Source organism: Catharus ustulatus, chromosome 7 (assembly GCF_009819885.2).
Source record: "Catharus ustulatus isolate bCatUst1 chromosome 7, bCatUst1.pri.v2, whole genome shotgun sequence".
In the NCBI taxonomy this organism is placed as follows: Eukaryota; Metazoa; Chordata; class Aves; order Passeriformes; family Turdidae; genus Catharus; species Catharus ustulatus.
The window spans coordinates 3,305,039-3,325,122 of NC_046227.1; the positions used below are offsets into that span (position 1 = coordinate 3,305,039).

General features: G+C 41.2%; 1 protein-coding gene across 4 annotated transcripts in view; it reads right to left on the reverse strand.

The window, feature by feature from the left end:
- The window catches only part of SPAG16 (sperm associated antigen 16), a 365,904-nt gene that overhangs the window by 89,115 nt on the left and 256,705 nt on the right, over nucleotides 1-20,084 (reverse strand). For 3 of the 4 annotated variants that reach the window (XM_033064223.2, XM_033064222.2, XM_033064225.1), the window contains one exon: nucleotides 13,501-13,627. The exons of the other annotated variant lie outside the window; for it this stretch is intronic. In XM_033064223.2, the coding sequence (XP_032920114.1) occupies nucleotides 13,501-13,627 (127 nt within the window). The remainder of the gene's footprint in view (nucleotides 1-13,500; nucleotides 13,628-20,084) is intronic. 4 annotated transcript variants of the gene reach the window in all.

Here is a 20,084-nt window from a genome sequence, read left to right on the forward strand (position 1 = left end):
AAATGAGCAAGGAATGAAAAGGAATGATTATAAAATATGTACCAGAGCCCTGGTTAGTGTAAGAGTTTGAAGCAGGCAGCCCCAGGAGCCCTTGGGCCATTAGAAGGCACATGCAGAGATTTAAACTCTCCAGGCTCTCAGTGAAGCTGTGTTTGGAAAACTTCAAGAGCTGGGATGAGTGAGCTAACCAAGCACTACCAGATAGAGCAGCCTGCTGCAGGTTCAGACTGCATCTTCCCAGCTGGGTCCCCTGCAGAGTGGCAGCAGATGTCCTACACAGACAGGACAGTGCCTGCTGGATCACAGAACAGCCACCCAGAGCATGCTGCAGTTTCACAGAAGTCAAGAAGGGAAGGTCACAGGCTCAGACTTCTCCTCCCTTCAAAGGACCAACACTGAGACTCAAGACATCCTCCACCTTGGCCCATGAAGCCCAAGGCTGCCACAGAGAAGCTGCTGCACAGGTACACAATGCCATGAGGACACTCAGAACTTCCCAGCAAACACTGCTGGCCTTCTCTATAAACACCATGTGTACCTACAGATTAGCCTGGGGGCAATGTTTCAGGAAAGCACCTTTTTTTCCATTAGCTGAGGGGTTCAGAATGAGATGATGCTTAATAATTTCTATGGGCTTGGTTCTTCTTAGTGATTTCCTTTCCCATTTCCTTTCCCTATGATTTGCTCTGATGCCAGGGAAGAATTGTTCATTATACCCAAAAAACTTGTGCAATATCCCATCAAGCATCAGAGTTCTCTCTAATTTACTAAAAAAAATGTGTTAATTAATAAATAAAAATTAACAGAACATTACATCAATCACAATACCTGCATCACAAGGCTCAGCAATCCCAGATTCAACCGCTCCACATGAGATGCAGGAGCTGGAACAGGAAGGCTGTGAGTTTCTCAAGCCAGGTTATTCACTCATTCCTGGCATTTGGAGCTGCTCAGGGAAGAAGGTGGAGGAGCCCCCTCAGCCAGAGTGCTGAGTGAAGCCAGCACTGGCACAGATCTGCCCTGTTTGAGGTCTGACTCAGAATTCATGCTTAAATGAAGCCCATTATTTTGCTGGTCCATCAGCCAATGACTCCTAATTGTGCCAGTGCCTAAACTTAGCTTGCAAACACAGCTAGAACACTAATCATTAATTTCAGTCACTTATAGATGCCTGTTATGCTATCAGGTACATTCCAAATGCCACTCAGGATGACTGGCTAGGGCATGGGATTGAAGGAAAAAGAATGCACAATAGAAAATAAAACCCCTCAGTACTGGACACAAAATGGAGAGAGTTAATTCCACTGAGGTAAGGAAAGACCTGTTTGGCCAAATGCACATAATTGTGTACCAGAGTTTTAAGGAGACAGCTGGGACTGCAGTCTGGAACACAGAAAAGGATCATCCTGAATAAAAGGCTGTTATCAACTGCTACTACTGCTGTTCTGGCAAGGAACCCAGGGAAGGCAATGGATTTAACAGATTATATTTTAAGTTCCTCTTTTTTTTATGGACTGGAGAGTAAAATTCTCCAATTCAGTAAACCTTGCACTCCCAGGACAGTGTTATCAATTTAACTCCTAATTTTAACATCCAACTTCAGATGCACATCAGCTGAGAACCAAAACACTTGATATTATATAGATAGATAGCTTTGTTTGAAGGAATTGCTAACTCATCCCTTTAGTGGGAATAGTCATCCATTCCTTTGAAGATGAGGTCATGCAAAGTAAGCCAGGTGACCCATATAACAATAGTTTGAAATCCCTCTCCTCTGTGATGGACTCCAAAGGCACTGTGCATTATTCCAACCATCCCCAAGCAGATGCAATCCCACCAGGCACAGCAGTGCAGAGAGCTGACTTCTTTTGTAATTCCTGAGACACAGCCTGGACAAGTTGGCTTGGCTTCTTAAACAGGAAACACAAGTCCACAATCTTAGAATGAGGTGATTAAATATTTGCCAGAAGCAGAAAGTACTCAAACAGGAGTTTAATAAAACATTAAATATGGAATTAACTGAAATAGCTCCTGAAGCAACTGCTTAACCTGGTCCAAGGAGCAGAGGAATGGAAGGTGGCAAATGTGACAGCAACTTCTGAAGAGAGCCTGAGAAAGTACCAGCTGGTACCTGGGATTTATTTCCAGGTCCAATAAACTCAGGTGTGTAATAAGGGACAGATTGAGCTGATGCATGGGGAAATGCAGTACCACACTGAGGAGTTAGCATAGCTTTTACAGCACAGAGCACAGATCAGAAATTGGCTCTTTGGTGGTGCCAAGAAGCGCAGGAGTAAGGGGGACCTGGCTGACATAAGGTACTTGAATTCCCAACAATTTTGATGAAGTTGGGAGGGGGTGGAAATGGCATTTTTACTATAGAACATAGTGAGAAAAATACAGATTACCAGAGAATGTGACATTTATTCTGGGATCTGTGCTAGTCAGCACATCAAAAATTTCTTTTTCTTAAAGGATGTGAAGGTGAACACTGAGGATATAAAATGATTCATGTTTTTCAAGACAACAGCACATTTCACAGAAGGATTGAAGAATCTCAATATGTTGGATTAAATAATAAAAAGGCAGATGAAATTGAATTCTGATATACATTAAATGCTTCAAGTAAACAAAATTATTCTTGATTATACAAATCCAGTGACAGACAGCAAACTAGCCTTTGTCATTCAGGACAGAGATCTCCCAACCACCATGGACAGTTCTTTGAAAACATCACCTTGTTATAATGTCAAGATTTAAGACTGGGGGGAAAAACCCAAAATCTAGACATGAAAATCAACCTCATTAGGCCTCTATTTAAAACCCAGATTTAAACACATCTTGAAAACATCATCCCTCTTCTCCGTTTTTAAAAGAAGTACCCAAAATTAGATTTACAGAAGGGGAACAAATGAAGAAAGAGGAGGAATGGGTTATGTATTCAGGAGATTAGATAGACACAAACCCTTCAGCTCTGCAGAGAGAGCAGGGAAGATGTGCCAGCAGGAACAGGTTAAACAATGAACAATTATTCAATATTTCCCACAGTCTGAGAATCAGAATGTATCATTAAGAGATTTAAAGCACAGGCAGGGAGGCACTTCTGCATGCCTATGGGATCTGCTGGAAATAAAAGGAAGTGCCAAACCAGAACTTTAACAGAGGAGAGATCCATGAACACTGAAGTGCATGAGGACCCAGTTCTGGGAGCCCTGATCCACAGGAGAGGGATAAGAAACTGCAGCATTTCCTCACTCTGGGTTTATCTGTCCTCACCATCATCTCCTGCCCAGTGCCAGACACTGCCACAAAAGACCAGAAACACTCTGCTTTTCTTTCTCTTCTGTGTTTGCAGGCAGGTTGTGGGAAATGCAGGCACAGAGAGCTCCAGGGCCTTGTGCATACAGGCTCAGAGAGAGAGATGGACACAAGGTTTGACCTAAGCCCTTGGAGAAAACTTGGAGAATTAAAGCAGTGAAGTGAAACAAACACAAAACAAGAATATAAGTTTAATATATATAAGACAAGAATATAATTTAAGCAGAAATATGTTTAAAGCAAACAGAACTATGCATTATGCAAGCACAGCAGTATGTTAAGTAAGATAGTATAAGATTTTAAAGTTTAGCAATAGAACCTGTCATAAAGTTTGTAGAAGTTTAAGATGTATCAATGTAAGTTTGTGAAGTGGTATGTGAGTAGTTAAAGAAAGTAAAACAATTAATAATTAGTGTAAAAAGATGTTACCAAGTTTTGTAGAAGTATGTGATTGCCTAAAAAACTAACATAAGGCATTGTAACAGGGAATTAGACAGCTTCTGATACTATAACACCTTTAATGTCTCACCCTTCTGTGATGCCATGAGGCCATAAACCATCTTTAAAAAGTCTCTCAGTTGCCCCATCTCTCATAATTTTAACCTCCCAATAGCAGGTCACTGAGGTATTGCACACATTCACTTGCAATATAAAATGTCAAAGGAGGAAATGATGTTTGACATAAACCCAACATGAAAGAATTCACTGTCATCATGACCTCTTTGATGCTCTAGAAGGAGGGGGGAAAAGGATTAAGATATTTCCTTTTTTCACTCAGTTTAGTTTAGGGAGACTGAAAGTAAGTAGATTTTACCCTACTCCCCAAAAGCATGTGATACTCAGAGAGGTAACAGCTCTATATAAAAGATACTTTCAAGAGTTGAAAAACAGGCAAAGAAATAAAGTTCATTCCAGAGGAAAAAACCACAAACAAACAGTTCAAATATGCAAGTCAGGCATTGGAAGTTGTCTCTAGAACTTCTTTCCTTGCTTGTTCTCCCATTCATCACTATGTATAATATTTTGCCACAGAAGAAGAAAGGGACATAAAATACTTTATTTAGTTGCCCAAAAGTTTCAATACAAAAAACTCTTTCTGCCCAGGAAATTACCATGGGCTTGCTGGTGGGAGCCTTTACAAAAGGACAGGCAATATTTATGAGCAGTTTGGAGGTTTCCTAGTGAATATCCATCTGGACAAAGTGGATATGCAAGCTTTGCACTCTCTCTCTCATTCCTAGGTCAGTTATTTAATCATAAAATTACATTCAATTTTCTCTGAGGAATAGCTCTGCATAAGTGTAACTTAAATGCCTCAAAGGCATCTAAATCAGGATTTTCTTAGTAGTGGAACAGCCTTACAAACAAATTAAAATCATGCTTTCATGACAAGGGGGATTTTGTCTCAGGCTTTGAATCCCTTTCAGGGAAATGAGTTTCCTTGGTACCATGGAGGCTTGACAAAAGGAGGCTGCACATCCTGTGGTGGGAGCAATTGGTAGCATTTTTCCCTTTTCAGCAAAGATGCTGCCAGGCAACTGCAGAGATGCCCTGAACTTTGCCTCACTCACCTTTCTCCACCTGGCCCTTGAAATGCAAGCAGGAGTCCCAGACTGGCCCACAAAAAATAACAAGCACTGCTAGGACATCTGTATGGAGATTGTATTGTTAATCAATACATTTTGCATAGCCCCATGGATCACTTGTTATTGATGATTATGCACTTTAGCTCCTGTGACAATTTGTCAATAAAATAAAAATAAAAAAGGCTAAGGACAGCATACTTCTAATTCAAAGATGATCTCTTTCTTGAAAAGAGGTGCCACTTTCCAAGCTCTGAAAAGACTTAGCTCATGAATATATTCCATTTACCAAGTGGAGGAGCTGTTCAAGGAATCAAAGCCTTCTTGGTAATCACAATACAGGTATCTGAAGAGGAATAATTTTCTTTTAGACTTTGGTTAACTTTGAAAAATGAATATTGGAAAAAGAGGAAGTTCACTAAAAAGGTAAGTTGTGAGTTTCTGAAAGTGTGTTATTCAAACTCAGCATAGAATGGCATAGTTTTCACCCCCACAAAGGAGAGAGAAAAATGCTGGTTATGGACAGTTATAAATATTTCTCTTTTTTTTAATGGAACTGACGTTTCATCTCCAAATTTTAATCCAAAATAATAAATATTTGGCTTTTTAAGAGGGAAAAGAACAGTGGGTGAACAGACCAAATCCCCTAAACTATACTTAACAGCATACTTGAGTTACTTAGGCAGTCACAAATATTCCTTTTTTCTCCAAAGCATCCCAGCCCCTATGGACCCTTTCTTCTCTCTCAGGGTTGCTTCCCTTAAACAAAACTGCCCAGTTCTTTGTTTTCCTAAGTGGGTTTTCTCCACTCCTAGCACAAGTTTGGTCAGCCCACAAAGCTCCCAGCTGACTAATGACTCTTGATTACTGATGAACTTATGTTTAATTTCAGCAGTGACAAAGATGAGAATGGCTGTTCCCTTGCAGGTGCCCTGACCTACCCAGTCCTTGGCAGGCAGAGCCATGGCCATTCCACCTTCCACATGAACACATAGAAAGGACACACAAATACTAAAGCAATATTTCAAAAATCCCTTTCTTTTATTACAGGATATAAATGCTGAATGCAGTATTGATCCACTCTACATACAGATGCTGTACTCAAAACACAGGGCCTAGAGAGCTGTCGATATTTAAGAGGAGCTTTCATGGAAGAAAGGCTGGGATGACTTTCAGAGGTCCTTCATCCCTGACTGTCTGCAGGAGCAAGTTAATCAAGAGATGAAGCTCTTGTATCTAAGCCAGGCTTGGGATGGAGCTCTGAGTGAAAGCAAGGAGTTCTGTTGTCTGTATCAGAGAAATCTGTATCACTGTGAATACATTCAAAGGGGGAATGTACTAATTGCAGCAGTCTGTGAGCTGGAATTAATATAAACAATAAATATAAAATAGAATCCATGAACCTGGTAAAGTTACAAAAGCAGTAAATGCTAGAGATGAGATGCTGAATACATTATTATTTTAAGACTTGTGCCTAGTTAAAATGAGATTAGAAAAAAAACCCCAACTTCCTGCAAACTATTTTAATTCAGTTTGTGGATCGCTGCTGGAGAATCAAAATTTTGATCAGTTATGCCCCACTTGGGATGCATAAAGCTCCAATTTTCAGCTTCTGTTAGTTTAATACAAGGATGGCAAAAATCATGTGGACATTCCCTTCATTTACTCTTGGAACAAACAATTTGCTCATCACCATGTTTTGGCTGTATGCCTGAACTGCTGAAACTGTTGCTTCTCCTTGAAGAATAACATTTAACTAGTCAGATAATAACCCAGTCAACCTGAGGTCCTCAAAAAAACCCCTATCAGGTCAATATATTGCTCTAATGAGGAACAATCCTGGCTTCCAGAACAGTTTTTTCGTAGGAAATCTGCAGGCAAAGGAGATGGGGATATTCAGGACTACAGCCTGTACTTGAAAAAGGCTGGCTCTATTAAATAGCTGTCCATCTCCTGGCACTCCAGGGAAGGAAGCATGCCCCTCTAACAAAGATGAAGGGAATATCAATGGGGCTAATCTCTTCAAAGTGCTCAGTGCTCAAAGCAACCGCCTGCAGTAGCACAGTCCCCACCCTCATTAGCTCAGCAAACACAGCCAGAGACAAAACATTATCTGCAACCAGGGCAAAAAAATGTAAAATACAGAGGTTCCAAGCCACCTCCCCTTCCCTTCCAAAGGACAAATATTTCATACATTTTAAATTATGTCTGTACTGAAAATAAAGTCATATATTTTAAGAATCCCTTTTCTTTCCCTTCCAGCATATTTAAATATTTTGGCGTTTGCTCATATTGAAAAATGGTCATGACAAAACAGAAATACTGCACAGCACAACTCTCCCCCTGATCAACAAAGGGGGAAAATTCATTGCCAGCTTTTTCCCTTTGGCAAACTGCAACAGTCAGAAATAAGGAGAGTGATAGTTTCATTCTCCACAAAACAAGGAGACAAAACGATCTGTCAATCAGCTCGTATTTGTGTAAGTCCAATCTACCCCTTGCCTCCAAATTAAAGAATTTTTATGGTCAGGAAAACAGATGTTGCAAATGAGAAAAAATGGCATACAGCAACAGAGAGGGAAGGAGTGAGAATTACGAGACAATGTTGAATAATTCAGTCTTCCAGCACATCCTTTTATTCTCATGCTGACCATGGGAGTAATTAAGGATGGTCAAACGCTCCTCAGGGAAAGAGGCTGACAGGAATGTCTTGTTGATCTGACTCCTGAGGAGAAGCAGCATGATCAGGGCTGGAAAATAGGTCATGGCTTGTGTAAACCAACTCACACCACGCCAGGATTGCTCCAGGGAGCCCACTGATGGATTCACCAGTGCAAACACATGGGCTGGGCAGGCTACCTAGAGACAAAACATCAATACTGGGGCACTGTCAAACAGCACACAGTTGGGGCACCAGCATCTGCTCTGCCAAAGCAAGGATTCAGGGATTTCAGCTTGAGGGACAAAGGACAAAACCTTTTTCCCAGTGTGGCTGAGGTGAGCCAGCCCACCAGTACTTCTATCCAAGGTATCACTTCTGAAAATCTCTGCCTGGTATAAAACAGCAAGGTCAACAAATGGACCTGAGAGTTTATCTCCCACCCATCAGTTTAAAGTAGGGATCCACATTCCAACATGGACCAAACATATCACAGGCTTTAAAGAGGAGTTTTATAAAGGGATACTCAAGTTTAGACAGAAGAAAACAGAAAAAGAGAGGGATGGACAAGACAAAGGAGAAATGGAGAGCCGTCACTGCTTGAAACTTGCCTGTGTTCAGCCCTGTCAAAGGAAGGAAGGGAGGGAGGGAGGGAGGGAGGGAGGAAGGGAGGAAGGGAGGGAGGCAGGAAGGCAGGAAGGCAGGAAGGAAGGAAGGAAAAGTTTTCCTTGGCTATTACCTGGCCACATTCTACAGGGGACAGAGGAGGCACACACCGATCAGCCACACAGCCCTGACACAGCACTTGGACATGAGCTGAAGCCAAGAAGAAAGTGAAGATGAACTAAAAGTGCTGATTATCAAATAATAAATGGCAAACTAAGATATGCAGGTGGCTGCATTTGTGCTCATTAAGCAAAATCTGTGAGAATGTGGGTCAATTATATTTAAAAGAAATGGATCATGTGAATCCTTAGTTTGCACAGAAAAGGGTGCATAGGGATGCAGGGAAAACACACAGATCTTGGAATGCTGACCATAACAAAGCAAATGGTTCTGAAGGGATAGACATGAAGCAATTCCTGATGGGAACAAGGAGAGGAACAAGTGATGCACAATTATAAATGGACTTGAGAAAAGACTGAAAGAGAAGCAAAGCGGGCAGCAAAATAAGTCTCAATTTCTCTCTGTAACAAGGAAACGTTTCAAAGATTTGAATGATGTGCTCCAAAACCACAGCTTGGTCACCTTGCTGCCCTGTCAGGAGGAGTTACAGCACTGTAGCAAGTCTGAACTGAGTACTAACCAGAACTGGGAGTGGTCTGGACAAAAAGGCAAGTGCTAGGACAAATCCAAAAAATTATAGTCCTCCTGCATCCCCTGTTGCTGCACCAAAGGAATTCGGATGATTGAGCACAGCCCGCAGCAAAAACAAGGCAAGAAGAAGCCAGGAAGGGGAAGGAAAAATGTTTGGCTCATGCTAACACTGAGGAAAGGGGAGAAAAAGCACTTACTTATTTACAAATTGTTTAATTCTTCATGTTTTGGTTTCTTTCAATACCCAGAATCAGTTGTGTTAACCCAGAAGGTTGTGTTAATTGTCAAGAACTTCAATCAAGTAAAATTACCCAAGCTGAGGCTGTATTGCCTGTGACAGCATATACATAGTCAGAATTGAGGCAGGAACTCAGGCATTGAGCCACAAGGGGAAAAGCACCCTAAGGAATCAATTGATGTTATCAAGTAATCTGCCTTGGAGATTAAAGAACACAGAGCAATAAAGTATTGTAATGAAAAAAGCTTTCGAGTCAGAAATGGGAGGCATAGGGAAAAACACACATTAATGTCAGCACATAATTGCTCTATGTGGACACAATCAGATGCCTCTAAAAAGATTACTGCTAAATTCTGTGCTAGAGGATTCTTCTCCCATCAAGTGTGACTTTAACTGTAATCAAAAGGAGACAAATACACAAAGCAAGTTCCAGAAGCTGCAAAACGAGTGGGGCAAAGGGTAAAGATCTTGTCCTGCTCCAGTTCTCTTTGTACATGGACACAGTGGCCACAGTCACCTCCTGAGATCTGCACCCACTGCTGATTCAACCTCGAACTCCAAAATCCACTGTAGGCTTCCCAGCAAAGGACAACTTCTTCCATCCTAGAAAACTCTCCACCCCACCAAGAAGCAGCTTTATCTCCTCAGTGCCACTTAAGGGGTATCAATTAATCCAAACTGTGAGGGAAAGGAAGAAAGAAGGAGCAAAGCACACACCTGTCTCTGTTGTCTTAACACCAGCTTGTCTTTGCTGTCAATACACCAACCAAAACTGAGGAAATCAAAGAGAAAACTGAGAGGACACCTCACTGCAAGACTGATTTGCAAGGACTACATTTGCCAGTTCTGTTCAGAGCACACAAATTGTTATCAGAATAGGGATGTGAAAACTGTGATTTTGGAACTTCACCTGATATCTCAATCTCAGTGGAAATTCTAACCAACTGAGCTCTGATCTCCACGCCCCCATCCCTGTGGGGATTGCTTCTGGCTTTAACATTATCTGTAATAGCCCAAATAACATCAAGTGCAAATATTGAACATGCTCCAGAGATGATATCCCAGAAATCCTATCAATAATTCAGTGTTCAGCAAAAGGGTGGGCAATACAGAGATGAAAATCCATCTCTGCTATTTGACACAAAATGCAACTGCAGGAACAGCAAACAATTGCCACCCACTGGACCAATGTTTGTCTTGTGGTAATGGTGCTGGGTGATGCCATGTGATGTGTAATTAAGCAAATGAAGCTTGCTTTTAGAGAGCAACACCGAGTGGTTGCCCTGACCCCACCATGGCTGACAGTGGTACCATCTGTTCACTGTCCATGTGTCTCCTGCATCTCTAGAATTGTCTCCTAAAATAAACAACTCTTATCACAAGATAATCTTGATCCTTCCATTTCTCAAATTTCACATTTATTTACAGCTTTTACATTCTTTTAATCTGCTTTTCCTCAGAGTAAGACATGCACCTATGGCCCTTGGGAATGGTCAGAAACATGATAAGGTTTTTTTCTTTTTTTTATGCTGAGAGCAACACAGCACAGACTGGATGGAAGCAGGTTAAATGTTAGTACCTCACTGTATCTCCAGAGCTCAAAATAAAGCAGTGCATTTTTCCAAATATTATTTGCTTGCCCTTGGCCTTACTGGGACTGCTCTTCATTTTGGAGTGTTGCTGTGAAGTGGGGCTTGTTTGGTTTGTTTGTTTTAATGTGCTGTGATAATAAATAAATACATCAGAACACACAAACTGGAATCTTCTGCACTTTCTCTTATATATGCAATGCTGGGTTGTGATTTATCTTATTTACATTTTCTAAACAGCAACTGGATTCACAAAAGGTGCTGACAAGAGAGTGCTCCAGGATGCATGAATGCTACACAAGAATATATGCACGTGGAGATGCTGGTTAACTTGCACTTAATAAAGTAAAAGTGAATTCAGTTTAAAAATCATTTATGCTGTGGTCCATCTTGCACAGTAACTCTGGTCAGCCATTCACAGCATGCAGCATTCAAAGAACATGTTAATTGTGTATAATATCAGAAAAATTTCTGATATTAAACACAATATTGGAGAGCACTACCCTCAGTAGGCTGAGTCCCAGGTAGCTCCATCATCACCTCTCACTGAAAGACCATAAGCTTATCTCAGAAACAGCAGGACAAAGCAGAAAATCCCCATGAAGTGCAGTGGTAATTACTAATGTAGTTATTTTCTGCCTATTCACAAGTATGGAGAAGTCCACCTTTAAGCTGAGCTAAAGAAAAGCTGAGGCAGAATGCAGCTAAAGCAGAAAGATTTATACACAACTTTTGTCACTAATTTATCTAAGTGTGGCTCTGATAAAGCAGGAAATGGCTTTAGGCTGCTATTTAACTAACAGTGCTGGTCAGGCATTTAGGATCACTGCAGCCAGCAAGGTCCATCCCCAAAAATGCCATGGGGAGAACCCCAGTAACTCACAAACTCCTCCTTTGGGAAGCACCTCCCACCTGGTGCACATTGCACCCACAAAGGTAACACCATTTAAAAACAAAGGGTCTTGTCTACACTACATTTGCAAAGATAATTACTTGAAAACAGTACAAAGGAAAGCAAAACAAATTCTTCCATTAGCTGGGGCCTTCCTATCTTTGACCTCAATCTCGTTTGCTGATACCACCAAACTTTTCATAAACCTCTTCTATCATTATTAGCTTTAATTTAAATAATTATTGGGCACAAGAAAAAACCTGCTCAGCCACAGCTCTCTAATCTAGTAATTAAATCCACCTGTAAGAGCTGAACAATTTGTGTCTGACTATTAATGCAGTCAAGTATTTTACACTGTGTGCTGTAACATCAGCCAGAGACACTGAGGGACACAGCTGGAAACTGAGCCATGTTTTGATAAGGAAAATCAACCCAAGCTGCTCCAGGGGAAGAGGCCCTGACTGAGGCAGATGTCCCATCCCCAACAGGCTGTTAAACACTGGATATATTTTATCTGCTCTGTCCCTCTTGCAGCAGGTATTTGCCTGTCTTCAGCCAGCTGGAATTCCATCCTTTTGCGTTCTGCCTCTCTGTGACCATCCACCCCAATTTGATATCTCTGTTGTGTGGTTACTCCTGCAGAGAAGATTTTGGGTTTTGTCCAAATAATGGAAAAACATGCCCATTTAGATCACTTGAAGCTGATAACCTTCCTCATGGGAAGTTCCCATCTGGCAGAAATATTGCAACTGCATTTTTCAGGGATGTGGTTCCACTGCAAATGACCCAACATTATACACCATAAACTAAGATGTGAAACTTCTTCAAATCCTCCAGAACAAAAAATGAGCTCTTACTCCAAATTACACACATAAATACAATAGTGGTTAAACCTGTCTTTGGGAAACTGCCCAAAAATGGACAGTGTCAATGCATTCTTTTTCTCCCTTGGAAAATGCAAATACCTTATTTAATGATACAGCAGAGAGATCCATGAAATCACTACAAATAATACGGAATTGGTGTCAAAGTTTTCTGCCAAGTGACTCAATATATTGATAATATGCATTCCACAGTATGTGAGTCATTAGGACAAAACACCTATCTTACTATTTTTCTTTAATGATTCCCTATTATCTCTCATTCTATCAAAGCTTTGTGTTTTATGAACATATAATGTATGCTTATTTTTCAATGTGCCTATATATATTATGTTATATATATATATATATATATATATACACTATATCATGTTGCACTAGCTTTGAGTAAAACCATTTCCTAAGCTGGGATCTAATTCTGTGCTGCAACATGAATGCTTGTCTGTGGTTTTGAACTGAAGATTGTTTTAAAACAAAAATGTTTTAGAATGGCCCCTCTTCAAATGAAAATGCAATGTGCTCTCACAGTATTGCTGACATGGTAATACATGGTTGATGATGAAAAATAACTGGTTAATTCAATTCCTTGTGCCTAGTAAGCAGCCCTGTCAGCACGATGAAGTTCTGAGGCAATTATAAGAGGACTCTGTAAGATTGGTTATGACATGCAACTCCAGAATTAGAATAAAAGAACAAACAGTAATGGAGGATAAACACCACTGGAACACAGGTAATCTCACTAAGCTTTTTACCCCCATTGATCAGTTCTGTATTCTATGTAACACTGTTGCAATTAATTGTACTCTTTGTTATTGTGCATTTTTCATTTTCTATAAATGGAGCAACAGTCCAATTTGGCACAGAAAACAAATGTATTGATCATTGGCACAATCAGGCATTTCTTCAAAATTAACACATCTGTGCTGCTTCACACACATTATCTGGCTCCTGAACTAGAGAGAGATTTGAGAGATTGCGAAGCAAACCTTGTCTTAGGGGGGAAAAGTTGTTTTAGAGCCCTACCAGAGCGATGAAAGGAGACCTGGTTGGCAGGATGGGGACCGGCGTCGATCGACAGAACAGGGAGCAGCTTGCGCATGTCCCAGAGCTTCATCACGCCCGACGAGTCGCAGGAAGCAATGGTGTCCCCCTGCCAAAGATGGGAGCAAAATCAAAGCACTGCCTCTCCACTGCCAGCATCAAAGCTCTGGCACGGTGCTGGGCAGCCAGACACAGCTACTGTATTTAAACAAATAAAGAAATAAGCTGTTATGTGTGAGGTTATCACAGCCTTTTATCAGCTCTGTTGGCTTGAATAACAAGACAACAAGACCTCTAAAGAGAACCAGTTCAGGAGAAACTGGAAGTACAAAGGAGAAAATCTCAAATTCTGACACCAGTGACCCCCAAGAACAGGCCCTGTGGTTCTTTTCTTCTCACACAGTCACAGGATTGGCCTTTTAGCCCTGATTTTAAATTTGTCTGCTCCTGTTTTCTGTGAAGAGTAAGATGAGAGCAGAACAGACACTCCTTCCCTGCTGTGTATTCCACAGCCACCCAAAGGGGCAACTCTCCATTGACTTAAGGGCTGCATTGAATGATCCTTCTGGGTCCCTTCCAGCTCAGAATATTCTGTTATTCTGTGAGAAACTCCCTCCTTTCAGTGAGCCAGAAGCACTCAGGGAATATGCAAGGAGAGAGATCACGTCCCCCATGCCTCTGTGCAATATTAACTAAAAATAAACAAACAAACAAAAACCCCCAAACAAACAAAAAACACCTCAGCCCCTCCAAAAAAAACCCCCAAAATAATCCAACTCCCCTTCCAAATCCCCCCAAAACCAAAAAATAAACCCTTATCCTAAAAAGAGTGTTTTGATTATATAGCCAATAAATAAATAAATGCAAAAATCAAAGAAGGCAGAGTAAAGGATGCCCAAACATAACTTTGTTTAGCTAATTCCTCCCACTAGAACAGAAAGAACCACCCAGCTACTCATATAGAAACATTTACTTTTCATTTGAACCTCCTAAATGAAGATTCAAATCCCAAAGGCAGCTCAGCTGGTGTGCACTCAGAGTTATCAGTGCCTTTTTCAATTTATGCAAGTGCAACGTTATATTAAAGAACATTGTTTGGAAGGAGAATCACAATGGTATGGGACTGAAAATCAGGTGAAACATGGGTCAGATACTGCCTCCATGATTTAAAAAAAAATAAATTATTTTTTACATCTTCCACATAAATAGTACCTGCAATAAAATGTGTGATGTTTTCTAGCAAATAGAGGATTTAAGATCTTAAAATATCCATCAGCTTCTCAACTAGAAACTAATGGCTTGCAAAACGCTACCCTGGTGTAAGTATAATGAAATCTTTAGGTTCATTTGGAGGAGATCTAAATGTCAAAACTCCATTCTGGCTTGTTACAGGGACTAATACAGACTTAATACCAAGAAACAGAGTAATCATTGCTTGGAGAATTCAGCAGCCAGGCTCTCAGCACCTGCTGTTTTGCACAAAAACGGTCAATAACCATAACTATATCACACCCAACACAATGCCGCCAGCATCATGGCTCTGTTGAGCTGTCTCACCAGCTATGCCTACTGAATTCCCCTCCAATTCAGCCGAATCCTTCCAGCAAGTTCAGCCTGTACAAAGGATGAGGGTAAGAAGGCTGGTTGGGAAATAAACAACAAAAACTCCAAAATATAACAACTACACTCCAAATTGTTGTATGGCTTCAGCTGGATCTCAGGAAAGCAAATTTTTAATGTGGGGGGGGAAAAAGCCCCATCATCATGGATATGAGACTTGAAGAGTCATCAAATCCACTCCCTTTTACAAGCAGTGTTTTCACACATTTGCTGTGTTACAAGTGCTAAATCCCACATTAGCAGCAATTCCCCCATCCACCCCATGCTGCTGATCTAAAGTAGCCCATGAGTATAACAGGAGAATAAAAGTACTTTTTCACATGCACCCTGTGTCCTTTAGGTTAAATAAAAGTGAGGTTTTGCAGCAAAACTCCTCCCTTCTTGCCTGTCCCAGAAGCATTTAAATTACTGTGTCATCCACATCCCACTTGGACATTATTTTCTTGCAGTATAAAAAATTAGCTTTTCCTTCTCTCCTCCCCACCCCTTCCAGATAGCATTGAGCCTGCATTAATATGCATGTATCCATTGTTTATAAAGCAACTCCTGCCAAACTGATCACCAATTTTGGAATGATCTGACTTTCAGAGGGGCTAGAGATGCACATCTCAGCTAAGTAGAGGTTTTGGTGGAGCTGGCACACAGGAGTGGGATATCTCCTTCCCTTAGGTCATCACCCATCACCATAGTAAAGGGAAGAGGAAATGATTATTTGTGTACAAAGATCCCTCCATTCCTCAGCATAAATACTTGGCTTCTGAACCACCCCTTCAAACTTCACCAGCCTCTCTCTTTTCACCTTCTTCTGCAAAGACTACATCCATCTCTATCAATGGCCCACTTAGGAAATCACCAGTATCCTTTACACCCGTTATTTCATATCCTTTAATATGACTTTGACATATGATTGCATTTTACACTATTTTTTTCTATCCAGAGAGTCATTTTAACAAAAAGTTGCTTTGGGAGCGTGTGTGTGTGTGTGAGTAGTAGTTTTGGTTTGGTTTTGAACATATGTAGCTTCACACTTGTTTTGCATGAACTCCAAAAAATTAGTTCAATAAATGCTGCTTAATTACAGGTTTGTAATTAAGCTCAGCAGATCCAGATCAATGGACAGCCCACCTGAGTGAGACTGAACATAATCCACTCAGGGTAGCTCCAGGAGACACTCCAGTGGGTGCCCTGTGACTCCTCCTTGTGTCACCTACAGCTGCACCCATGGATTTTCAATATGGCATTTCTCTTGTAAGTAACAGCATGGCCCAGCTGATGGATCCTAACAGCACTGACAATGAGTCCCTAGAACAGATATTATGCAAACATTGATCAGAGACAGTCCCTGCTGCAGTGACTGTAGAGCTGACTTTGACCTTCTCACTGGCCCTGATGTGGAGATCATTACTAGTGGCATAATTATGAGGAAAACACTCTAATTTACTTGTATTGCAGGTTTTTCCCTTCTATTCATTAATTTTGCTACAGTAGCTGGCACACTACAAGACAAGAGCCATTCCCTGCTTTTTCACAATCCTGCCATCCCATTCTCTGCTGTGTTTATTTTCCCCCATTGCTACTACAGACCCCTAAGGTAAACAAACCTCCTCTCTAGGAATTTCCACAATGCACCTGTTTATAGGTGCCAGATCCACTGCAGCACCCTCACTTGTTCTGGGCTCAGTTGGTCAGAGCCTGGAGCTAATACCACCAAGGCAGTGGGCTCAATCCCTGCTTGGGCTACTCACTGAAGAGCTTAATGATCCTCAGGGGTCCCTTCCAACTCAGACTATTCCGTGATTCTGGGATCTGTGGCCACACCGGTGTCTGGGTTTGAAGGCAGGTGTCTGCTAAGAAAGGCAGGAGCCTCTCTTGAAATGGAAAATGTAAACCCTCTTCCTCCAAATTATTAGAATTTTGAAATTAAGGAGGTTTCAGGTAAAGATATGGGAATAGGAATAACAGTTCTTTACTAGGAAAATAAAAATAGAAATACAGTACTACAAAACAACAAAACACTGCCAGAGTCAGAATCCAAGCTGACACCCCATCAATCAGTCAGGGTGTTGGTAGCAGTCCCATTCAATGGTGGCTGCATCCTCCTGCAGTGACAGATGTGGTTCAGTTGAAGCAGTGCTCCTGTACAAGGTGCAGTTTTCCTCCAGAGGTTCAGTGATGATGTAGAAGGGTCTGGTTTTCCTCTGGAATTGAATAGAAAAAGGCTGCCTTGGTGTTCCAAATCTCAGTTTTTATCTTGGTAAGAAAGTCTTGGCTCCTCCCCCTGGCTGGAGCATCTCCCAATGAGATGATGTGATTTTATCAGTCATGCAGTGGGGCTCAATGGGCCATTAACAGAAGTTATCTCCCTAGAGGAAGGATGGGTTGTAGAAAAGATAAAGAACACTGCCTCACCTGGTTTTAACACCTGGTCCATTAGCAGAGCTAATCTCCCACAGAGATAAGGATCACTGCTCCACCTGGTTTTAACAGATGGTGACAGAATACAAACTTTTGGGCACATCCCGCCTTGCAAGCCAAGAGAATCAGAAAGGATGAAGCCCTTGATCCTTGAATTGCAACAGTGCTGGAGAAACATGCCCTGGGAGCACCATCCCATTGTGGTGTGTGCTGGGTGACCTAGAGAAGATGGTCCTGCTCCACCTTAAAAAGTTCACACACTGCCTTAGTGGCAAAGATCAACTAGTTCTTGCTGTCACAAGTCTGCAGACATTTTAACAATCTCCTCCCAGAGGCCTGGTATAAACAAAGTGTGTGTAAAATGTAATAGCCAGCAGTGTATTTGGCCTGATTTCTGTGATTAGACAGCACACCTCATGAGGAAACAGAAATAAGAAAACAGACTTCTGATGGCAACATCAACACACACAAACAGGTATTTGATCAGCCTCGACACACTCTGCCCACAGACTTATTACTAAATGCATTAATTTTCACCGATCCCGAGGCACTGAGAACATTACTACACTGAGAACATCTCATAATGATTTTGTTAGTGAGCTGGCTATTACACTTCACCACTTCTTCTCTCTATTCCACACCTTATCCAAAACAAGTGAGCTAGAGATGGGGGATAACAACTTTTCAATAGAAAAAGTAAACCACGAATGTAACCAAGCAGAAAGATTATTTGGAGCTACACACCATTCAAAGAAAAAGAAAAGGATAAGTCATATGTTAAATGAACTCATTTCCATCTGGCCATGGGCCATTTTCAGAAGCTTTTAAGATGGAATCACTTTGAATTCTCCTGTGAGCTTTTAGCTTTTTCATTCCTGCTACAGTTATTATTTTAGTCATTCATGGAAGAACCCCCTGCCTTGCTCATGGTTTCCTTCTTGTTGTTTCTTGCCACACTGAAGTATTTTTTATTATGTGTTTTGGATGTCATATTTCACTGAACAGCATGGTGAACCATCAGGGCTTGATTGATTTCCTACATGTAAAAGGAGGAGACAATGATTTCCAAGGAGAAGAGGTGCAAAAGCAGATTCCCCTTGTTCTGATTTCCATTTACACTGCATTTGCTGCTGCTCAGCCCAATTCCATTATCTCCTTTAATCAGAGAGCATGTAAAATGATTCTATAAAACTGGTCAGACTTGCTGCCTAGCCTGTAGAATGAAGTTGGTACTGTTTCGTGTGTGCACACTGGAGTAATTAAAGAATTTATACAAAGATTCAATTAGTTTGCATTCAAAGACTGGCTCTGTTCCAGGCTCTACTTAAAGGACTTTGCAAGTCCTTTAATTGCCTTCACAGTTCCACCCTCCACTCTCTACCTTCCTGCCAACTTAATGAACATCTTTATAATCCAGAATACTTCCCATTAAAATGGACATGCTCAGCTCCATATACATCACAATCCCAATCTCAACTGGCACTTGCAAACAAACCAAATAATTGTTACATCAAGAACGAAACGATTTATATAGTTTCCAGGAAGTTTTTAAAATCTATTTCCTTCTTTTCTTAAAAAATGCATTTTTTCTTCTGAATATTAATGATTAGCAATGGGACTAATCACCAGGTACAGTTTAGGTAAATATTCCCTGAAAACTGCTGTTTCACACCCGTGAGGAGGATAAAAATCTGCATAATTATGTCTCTTGCGTATAAACACACCTCTGGATTTATTGCTGAAAGATCAATAATACATGAACCGCATCAAGTTGCTTTATCTAATTTAGACAGCAGTAGACTCCTCCCAGGAGCATCCTCTTTACAGTTGAAGGCAAGTCAGTAGCTGCTTCATCACCTTCTGCACATATTTTTAAAAAGGCAAAATAGGGACTGAACAGCAACTCCTTTTCACTATGACAAGTCACTGCTTTGCAATCCTTTGTTTTCAGGACAGATGCAGCTGGATGAGGTGCATTTTAAAGGACTCCTGCAATTACTTTGACATTTTCATCAACCCCAGTGGCAACAGATTCATGGCAAGAAAGAAGCTTGATAATTACTGCCCCTTTCCATTACTCCTGGGAATCTGGTCGAACTCAGCCATGACAAAGGGCTGATGAGTTTCTTACTGGTCCTACCAGTCTTGTTCCCATTCTCTGAACCAGCAAAGAGAGTTTGTTCTATGTACACAGAGCTCTGGGAGCTCCTCGCCATTGAGTGCCAGTCGGCAAAGCAGCCACACGAGGAACAGCTGCCTCAAATGCAGAGACTCCAAAAATCTGCATTTCTAAGGCTCCCTGTGGGACACATCTTAAATCACTTAACTGTACCCCCATTTCATACACATTCAAGTGAATGTTTTTAAGAGGAGTCATTACCTCCCACATTTACAGTATGAAGCACATCAGAAACCTGAGGAGAGTTATTACCTCAGGCCTTTTTGCAATGCAAAAACTGCAAACACTCCATAAAAACAATGAGGCACACAGGCAAGGCATCCAGAGCCCTATCCCTGTGCCACCCCATCCC